This window comes from Platalea leucorodia (assembly GCF_965183815.1).
Source record: "Platalea leucorodia genome assembly, chromosome: 4".
Lineage (NCBI taxonomy): Eukaryota > Metazoa > Chordata > Aves > Pelecaniformes > Threskiornithidae > Platalea > Platalea leucorodia.
Window position 1 is genome coordinate 38,878,954 of NC_138826.1, and position 9,787 is coordinate 38,888,740.

At 41.9% G+C, this 9,787-nt stretch overlaps 1 protein-coding gene across 1 annotated transcript; it reads right to left on the reverse strand.

The window, feature by feature from the left end:
• Positions 1 to 265: 265 nt before the first annotated feature.
• On the reverse strand, positions 266 to 9,669 carry TFAM (transcription factor A, mitochondrial). Its single transcript, XM_082309452.1, has 7 exons — positions 9,570 to 9,669; positions 9,262 to 9,398; positions 7,215 to 7,285; positions 5,492 to 5,641; positions 3,951 to 4,046; positions 2,850 to 2,906; positions 266 to 1,172 (listed from the first exon to the last, which is right to left on the reverse strand). The coding sequence occupies exons 1-7, from the start codon at positions 9,635 to 9,637 to the stop codon at positions 954 to 956; spliced, it is 798 nt and encodes a 265-aa protein (XP_082165578.1). The 5' UTR covers positions 9,638 to 9,669; the 3' UTR covers positions 266 to 953.
• Between the last annotated feature and the right edge of the window lie 118 nt (positions 9,670 to 9,787).

A 9,787-nucleotide genomic window follows, 5' to 3' on the forward strand; every position in this document is an offset into this window, starting at 1 on the left:
GGCGTTCGTAACCCGCTCCAACCGCTCCGTAAATTAAAAAAAAAAAAAAAAAAAAAAAAAGGCAAGGGACTCCTATTTGGCTTTCCACTGATAAACAATAAGCTTTGTGGGTCACTTTGAAATCCACCGACTACCGCAAAAGCTTACCTTCCCCCTAAAAATACAAATGCTCAAAAATACGTATGAGACTTTCATTAAGACACACAGACCCCACGAAAAAAAAACCAAGCAGCTCTTCAAAATACCTGTATTTATTAAATCAAAACCCAAAGTTCTAACAGTTCACACATTTTTTTCCTTCCAGGCTGTCCCAAATGTGACAACAGGAAGGCTAAAGTGTTTTGCATGTATCCAAACAAAACCAGGGAATAAAAGTCCAATAAAGATATGTTTATACAAAACTCATGTGGTCTTTAATTAAATGCAACATAAGTGGTACACACAGATTCATACGTACAAAAAGACAGATGCATAAAACAGAAATTAGTATTTTACATTTCTTGTGCCTTTTGTTGAAATGTAGAACATTTCCCTTCACTACCAACACCATGGAGGGAATAAAACACAGCAGCATTAACTCAGATTTCAGCTCTTATTTACAGAATTTAGATGGTAACATTGTAGAATATCCTTGCTTTCATAAAAAAATATCTTATAAAAGCTAGCTGTTATCTACCGTTATTGGAGAGCTCTGCTGATGTCAGTGAGTATTACTATTCACAGCTTGATTAACCGGTTATTGTCGCACAGTTCTGGCTACACCTGCAGTGATTATTTCAGTCAGATTCAGTTCGGAGACCCTGAATCCTCTCTTACCTGATCACCTTTTCTGCTTCTCCAGTGGGCCCTTTATGGGTTTTCCAAATTTCAGTGCTAATGCTGACGGCGCCATTAACGCAGCAGGATAAAGACATGACAACCGAAGGGCATTAAATATAAAATACTTAATGATTTTATTCTTCCGATTTTTTCAACTTTAATTTTGCCTTGTTTTCATGTGAGGAAGCTTTGCCTGTTTCAGCTTTCTTTGCAGTTTCAGCATTTTTCTTTTTTGGCCTTTGCTTTCTGGAACGTATCAGGTCTTCACGTCCAAGTTCCACCATTTTTGCTTCCCATGACTTCATTTCATTCTCATACCGAACCTTATCATCTTCGGCAAGCTGCAGGTACGGCTGGAAGAAAATCAGGTATCAACAGTTTGTCAGGATAACCGCCATGTCACATCCTCCCCTTTCATACAAACGTCACTTACTACAAGACCTGTGCAGCGCGCATCCCAGGCGTTCACTTTCACCTCCAGAAAAGTCAAACCACATCAAACTTGCACAAAAATACAAAACCTTAGCATTGAACTATGGTTACGTCAACAGATGGCCGTTCCTGAAGAGGAAGTTTATTCAGTATTACTACTGACAGCTAAGGCTTTTTTTTGAGTACTAGTTTGAAAGAGCTGGCTTATGCAAGGAACTGGAATAGCTATTTCTGCACAACTATTTCAACTTCTTTTTCTACAGAAAAAACATGAACCTAGTGCATGTTCTAAGTACGCATTCAAAACAATCTGGAAGAAGGGCAGTCAGGAGGAAGGACAGTAAGGTACACAATACTTGAAAATCTGGAGGTTTTGTTTAGGTTTCACTATAGCACCACTCTGATTTTCACATACCCATCTGCAGGTTCGTATTTCAATACACTGAGAAAGCTGGCAGAAAACTATCCCCAAGACAACCAAAGTTAATAAATTACTGTGCGCTCATCACTTGTAGATTTCTGTTGCTTTTACCTGTCGAAAGTCTTTACACGAGCAGCAAATTACTATGCTGGCACTTAAAAATATTATAGATTATTAGGAAAAAAAATAATCAAATTGTTGTAAATAATTCCACCTTCCTCCCTAGATGGTTTGGGTTGCAAGGAACCTTAAAGACCACCTGGTTCCAACCTCCCTGCCATGGGCAGAGACACCTTTCACTAGACCAGGTTGCTCAAAGCCCCATCCAACCTGGCCTTTAACACTTCCAGGGATGAAGCATCCACAGCTTCTCTGAGCAACCTGTTCCAGGGCCTCACCACCCTCCGAGTAAAGAATTTCTTCCTTATATCTAATCTAAATCTACCCTCTTTCAGTTTAAAACCATTACCTCTCATCCTATCACTACATGCCCTTGTAAAAAGTCCCTCTCCAGCTTTCCTGTAGGCCCCCTTCAGGCACTGGAAGGCTGCAATAAGGTGTCCCCGGAGCCTTCTCTTCTCCAGGCTGAACCACCTCAACTCTCTCAGCCTGTCCTCATAGCAGAGGTGCTCCAGCCCTCTGACCATCTTTGTGGCCCTCCTCTGGACTTGCTCCAACAGGTCCATGTCCTTCCTATCTTGGGGGCCCCAGAGCTGGACGCAGGGCTCCAGGTGGGGTCTCATGAGAGCCGAGTAAATGGGCAGAATGCCCTCCCTCGACCCACTGGTCATGCTTCTTTTGATGCAGCCCAGGAGACGGTTGGTTTTCTGGGCTGCAAGTGCACACTGCTGGGTCATGTTGAGTTTCTCATCAACCAACACCCCCAAGTACTGCCACGGTGCCACAAGATGCCACTCCATGTCCATTTTCAGGCATACAGAACTCCCATCCTATCCCACTCACTCACATTTCATAAACACTGTGAAAGAAATGGTCACTACTGGAATAAAAGTAATGGCAATCTTTTTTCAAGACGCATAAATATAATCTCAGAGTATTTTCCTCAGTATCATATTTTGAACAACCGAGTTCAAGATTTTGTATGAATTTATTAATTTTTACTCAAGTTTGTAATTTTCCTATTAGATCAGAGACTTATCAAAATCCACTGACATACCTGCTTTTGAGAAGTGGACAGTTTTCGCCATGCATCAAATAATTGCTTCATCTTTGCCTACAGGATATAGAATATGCAATACATTAGGATTATTTTAACAGTAGAGTGACCGCAGAGGGTTACAGATGAATGCCACACTAGAGAAAGCCAAGCATAAACCAATGTAGAAAAGCAAAGTCACATGTGCTTAATAACCCCCCCCCTTAATGTAGGTAAATAATAAACAGTACGGTTCAACGAGTTGCTGGGCATCATGTGAGCCACACTTGCAGGCAACAGAAGCGCGAAGCTGCTTAAGTTACTTAGCCTGCCACGAAAGCAGGCAGGCAGAACTGCTGAGCTGATTTATAGCAACATGACTACATCTCGCTTCGCATACTGGTTTCATTTAAACCACGCCCTAACTTAAGCCAAGCCCACACAAGTATTAACCATGTTCACAGGAAACTTTGTGCCACTTCAGGAGTGTTTTGCCGTGTGTGTGTCAAACCGGGCCTCAGCTGACTGGAGATGCCTGCCCTGTACATAGAAAACTGAGGAACAAAGTATTTCCATCATCCTGATTTACTGACTAAATGCATAGGGTAAGGAACACATCAGGCATACAGGGGAGGTCTCCAGTGCTTCAAGTGCTGTAATCCACCAGTGTAACTTAAATTACCCCAAAGTGCAGTTTGGTGCTGAACTTGTGACTTTGCTGAGGGACTCTTGCATGTGCCATAACGACTGCACTACAGGAGGTACAATAACCTCTACTACAGAAATGGTAGCAGACCACCACAACCACTTGAAAAACTAATGTATTTCTATACCGAAACAAAGAAAAGTAGAATTCTCTCCTTACAGAAGGAACAGATGACGTCTGTAACACTGAAGTGCAAAAAATAGTGCAAATACTTCAAGTCTGCATACCCACACAGCAGTTTATATAGGACATGCCACCAGCAATATAGCCAGATCACTGCAGCCTAAAAAAAAACCCAACCTAAGCAAAGCAAAGCAAAATGAACTATTGAACGGTTTCTTTGAAAATGACAGAATCTAGAACAGATTTTCTAAATACAACAGATCTATTGTAAAGGACAATCGTTCTTGGCTTACCGCAGGTGAAATTCCCTCACTTTCTTGAAAGTTTTCTGACACAAAAATGTTAAAGCCGCTACGAGGTCTTTTAGGTTTTCCAAGCACAGTCAATTCCTTTAAAAACGACAAGAAAAGTTATTCAGTCTACCAAGCGTACTTTTTTTCCAAAGCTAAACTTACCATTTGTCTTCATATTCTATACAAAAATAAGACTCAAATTCATTTTTTGGTGTTTTATTCTGTAAACTGGACTGTATGTCAAGATGCTCTCACTTGTCAGGACTAGTGCTCAACTAAATTAAGAAAAGCCAACAACTTGAATTTTTACAGATATAAGAAAAGGCATTTTAAACTGAGTCCTACTTCAGCTAAGTCTTCTAGAAACCAAAGACTGTTACTAAATTCCACCCAGTAAGAAAGTCATGACGACAGGTTTTCTATTATCTTCACAAGGCTTGGCTCTCTGGTGTGAAATACTGTATGCTCGCAGAGAGGAGGGCAGATACCTAACTGGGAGGTGAGAGGGCGGAACAGAACCAGCAGATTTCCAGGGAAACAGAACTAGGTTTCTGCTATCAGAACACTTTGCCTACAGGGAGGACGGTGAGAGAGGGAAAGTACAGCAAGTTATGAAAGCAATTACACTTGTTTTCTCCAGCCTTGAGACATTCCCACTGCAGCCTCCGTGCTGCAAATTAACATCTGCTTAGGTATTAGGCATGCCAGCTAAACTCCTTGTGGTGCCATACTCTTAAAGAAGGATCAGCAGAATCATTCGGATTTAAAACCTCCTCTAAGTAGGGGCCTTTTAAACCAAATTCATTTCACTTTTGCCAATTAGGGCAACGTCACACGAGCAGTTTAATTCACAGAAATGAACAAGCAGCAAGTAACCCCTTCAACTGATTTTGCCACTGGACAAACCATAATATTGTACCTTTATAGATGGTTCTGTCTCTCAGGATTTATACATAAACCAGCTAAAAGGGAATAGGGAAGATAATCTGTACGAACAAGTCAATAAAGGACACTAACAGATGCGCCTCTATGCAGCCGTAATTCAACACGTCGGCAGCTACACAGGTAACAAAGTGGCAGAATCCAAAGAAAGGAAGGAAAAAAGGCTACTTCAAACAGCTACTACCTTGTAGGGGCCACTGAAGAAACAGACACAAGGCTTTTGTGAAAAGCTATGTCTGGATGTCTTCCCAACCAGAGAAAGTGTTGCTGGTTCAAATGTCTTTTAGTATCTATCATTTCTCAGGCAGCTTTAGGAATAGGGAAAAAAAAAAAAAGCATAGAGAACCTACCTCTAAGCACAAAGATATGTGCTAGTTCTGGTCTTCAAGCACAGGAAAGCCACTAAAATGACTGCTAACACAAGAAATTATTTTAGTCCATGGGGTTTTTTGGGTTTTGTTTTGGGTTTGTGGTGTGGTTTTTTTTATTCTGAGAGTCGTTTTTGTATTTCTAAACATGCTTTAACTCTGCTCTGTACACTAGACAAATAGACTTCAGGTTCCTTGACAGAAGAGAAACTTGAACTTCAAAATACTTACCCTTTTTGCCTTGAACGATCTTCTTTTTGCCAGCCGTTTTCTCCTTTCTTCTTTCATAGCTGCCACCTGGGCTGGAGTTAGCTGTGCTTTATATGCAGCCAACTGCTCTTCATACCTTTGCCAGTCTGTCTTTCTAGCTTCCTCATAAACCTGCAATGCAAACAACCACCAACCTTAAACAGATGTATTCACCGAGATAAGCATGGTGCCTTTAAAATGACTGAAAAAGATAAATGGACTTTTAACACACTAATTCTGACATATTCCAATGTCAGTGTCACTGCAACTTACAAAAAAAAAAAGAAAAAACAACCAAACCACCACACAAAAAACCCCCAACCAAAAAAATCCCCAAACCCAAACCTACATCTAGGTAGGAAAGATATTTCTATAAAAACCCTAAGCTATTGCTGAAAATTTCAGTAGTCTGCATTGTCTGGTATTCCTCTAGTTGTAGAAGCAAGCCCTGTTAATCCCACCCTGCCACCTCCTCCCAGCTTTAGCCAGCTTGTTTTCTCAGCTCCATGCACTTGACCATTAAACAAGCTAACACTTCTAATCTATCAATAAAAAAAATTACAGACTATCCTGGAACATGAGATTTTTAAAGTAAAGTAGCAATTTCAGGTCTGCTTGATTAGCAAAATGGATTCAGAAGAACTCAGATTCAAAACCTGGGCTCTTTCCCATGAATCATCTTAGTTAATCTGGTAACGTTGGCTGAATCTTCAGATGCAGCTCAAAGCAACAACAATCGTCCATACAAGAAGCAAAAGCTGAAGCTTGGTTGAAACGATTAAAACGTGTATACCCATCGCAGCACACAAGTGCTCCAGTCACCAAACACATTCCTACACTGGCCAATACCAGGTACAGAAGCATCATAAAATCATAGCCTTGGTACAAGGACACCAAGAGGAGCTGAGCCAGGCTACCACGCATCCAAGGAGAGCTGAAAAATCATCATCCTGTTCTCTATTTCAGACATACAAATGAAAAGGTGTATTTTATACTACGGCACATAGAAACGTAAGTCCAGAAGGGATGTAAGAGCACTTGAATTCTATTGAACAAAGATATTGCATTAGCTAGAAAACGGCAATTAGTTCCTAACTGGATCTAATTGCTAACTGCAATCAAGGAAGAACAATCATTACTTTGCTATAAATGGCACTTATAATGGCACAGCAATGATTAGCAATTCATAGAGTTGTTTTACATTATCCCTCAAAACTGCCACTCTTACAGACACTCCCTCTGACAAAAAGTTTACTTGATGAAACTTAAAGAAAGTTACCTGTAAGTTACGTCTCTGGTTACTACCTAATCTGTAGAAAAAAAAAGTTGGTCCTTTCATCAAAACTGACTGAAGTTTCACCTAGTTTATGCATATGAAAGCAGAACAACTTTACAATACTTACTATGCATGTAATGTGTACATATATAATTACCATTCATGAAGAAATGAGATATTGGTTCCCGGCCCTGCAGTCACATAGAGTGAGATCTGTCTCATTGTTTCTCTAGCAACAGATTAAAAATACTAAAAGGGCGGGCATGTGTAGAAGTATCAAAGTATCTTCCCCTGAGTACTTCAAAGCTCCCAATTCTCTTCAGAATTGTTTTTATGTCTGAACCTTTGTATGCAAGTATTTTGTACGCAACAAAAGAACCAACAGCAAAAAAAACCACAACACGAAAAAGGGCAAAGATACAAACTTACCTGCTTCTGTGATGCTGGTAACTCCTTCCAAGCACCTGCTATTTTTTTAACCAGCTCCATGTTGCTCATTTCTGTACATTCAAATTAGAAACCAAGAAAATAAAGATCAATATGGTATCTTTAGTAAGCTTCTTCAATTTTTCCCAAGGAAAGCTGTCACTAGTATCTTTTTCCTGTATAAATATGTTTTCCTCTTTCATAAAACTAACTTACTGTGGCAGTTAAAGGGAACTGTAATATTGGGGGGGGAGGGGAGAAGAGTCCCTGCTCTTGGTTCAAACTCAAATGAAACATGCAGTTATAAACTGAAGCACCATTTCAAGACAGACCACTATTACCACTCCACAACAGTTTCATTTTTTTTTCTTTTGAGCTGGATCCTTTTCTATACAATGCAAGATGGTCTGAACTTGGAGGGGGGCCGGGGAAGAAACCAAAAGTAAAATTTCCAGTTCTCAGTTTTTTGGCAAAAAGAATCGGCTGGATTCTTCAAAGCACATATAATGTGACCTTATCCACCTGATATAGCACATATGCTTGATCTTTATTAAAATAAAGTCCTTTATTTACAATATTATTCAACAGAAGTAAGGTTAAAGAAGAAATATTTTCCTTTTCCCACAAACAAAATTACAGTGACTTCAATCTGCTTTGATTTTCAGCTGACTGCCTTCGACTCTGGCCCTTGCACTACGGTCAATTGATGAGGTTTCCAGCCCAACCTGAATTTGTGAAGGGGAAAAAAACCCAACCAAACAAATAAAAAAACCCCAAAGGTGGTAGAAAGAGGATATAAGCTTTTCTTTTCTTGAAAAATCCTTTACAAGCTTCCCCTCTGCTTCACAAAGGAAAAATAGATCTTCCTCTCTCCCAACTCAAATGCCAAGTTCAGCCATCTCAACAGTGGAAAAGCAGAACTAAGCTCTTATCAGTAACCTGACTTCCAGAACTGTGGAAAAACAAGACAGATGGGGAGTTTTTAGTGCAAGTATACCAATCTTAAAACCTCTGAAAACACGATGCTTTGCCAATGACAAAAGAAAACAAATAAATTATCAGGTTACTTTTGAACGTTACCTCTACTGGAACAAGAAAGCCCAAAATTCTCAATTAGCATGAGAGACAGTACATTTATTTGGAGATTATGAGAATTTTGGAAACATGTGGAAAACACTGGTGTGGCACCTAACTACAAGAAGCTCTGCAAGTTCAGTTCTCAACGTTTCAGAGTGTTGAACTCTTGAACTACCAAGCAAAATAGGATATCAAATGGTTTTCCCTACTTAAATTTACCTCATGACTTGCCCAATATGACCATAGTTCTTTAAACATTTAAACATTCAACAGTATTTTTAAAGTCAGCACAGCTTTCCATTTTGCTGCTCTCTGACAAGAGTGACTGCACTACCTATAAATGATGTTTTTGATAATAAATTAAACATATTCACAGAAAACCATTTTTCTCTAAATACATTTACTTTTTATCCCATACACACTGAGGCAATCCAATACATGTAGTTTTTAAATTACTAAGCATCACAATAGAAACACATACAGGTTGTTATATCAACAATAGTGTACTTCAGACATGTACGGATTTAAAAATCAGTAAAAAACACAAATCATTGTTAACGCTTATTGCCCCGGTGAGTTCTTTCTTCAAACGTTTTTAAAGTTACACACAAACGTTCACTTTTTTGAGTTATTAATAGGCTAATGCATGCGCAGGTACCAAGTACGGCAATACTGAATTTAGTTGTGGTATGCTACGGATAAAAAGACGGTTTGGGTCTCCTGAAATCAGGGTTTAGTTTTTCATCAGCTTCGGTTACTTCATGACGTTCAGTTTTACAAAGCAATGCTTTGTTCCAGTTTTCTTTTCAAATCACCCACTCCGGAGGGAGAAGACCGTGTGTATCTGAGGCGGCGGCAGCCTTACAACGCCGCCTCTGGCACACCTGACGTGTCACGACTCTCTATTTCTAAACGCAAAACTAAGCCAACCGCGAGCCAGCCTCCCGCGCCTCACTCCCCTCGGACCTCGTACCTGGGTTTTTTTGCCTGAAAGCAGAATGATTCTCTTTCAGGAAACGGAAATAGGCCGTCAGGGGCCGCTTCGGGCGCTCATCCGAACTGATCCCCCTGGAGAGGCACTTCTCCGCCGAGCCGCCGACGCCGCAGCCCCTGCACGCAACGACAACGGCACCGCCGGTTACCGCCACAGCGCCCGCCGCGCCGCGCCGCGCCGCAACGCCTCACGGGAGGCCCAGCGCCGGCGCGAGGGAGGCCGGACGCGCCGTCCCGCCCAGGAGGCGCGGCCCCCGTCCCGCAGCCCCCGTCCCCTCCCGCCCGCACCTGAGGAGCCGCTGCCCGCCGGCGAGAAGGGCCGCGGCCCGGCCCAGCAGCGCCAGCGCCACCGCCATGCCTCCCCCCCGCCCGCCGCGCCTGCGCGCGCAGGGGGCGCCGGGCCGCCGCGCGGCACCCTGGGAGAGCGGCCGCCGCCCGCAGAGGATTGGCTGCCGCGGCGGTGACGCGGGGGAGGGGCGGGGCGATGAACAGAGGCCCCGCCCCCC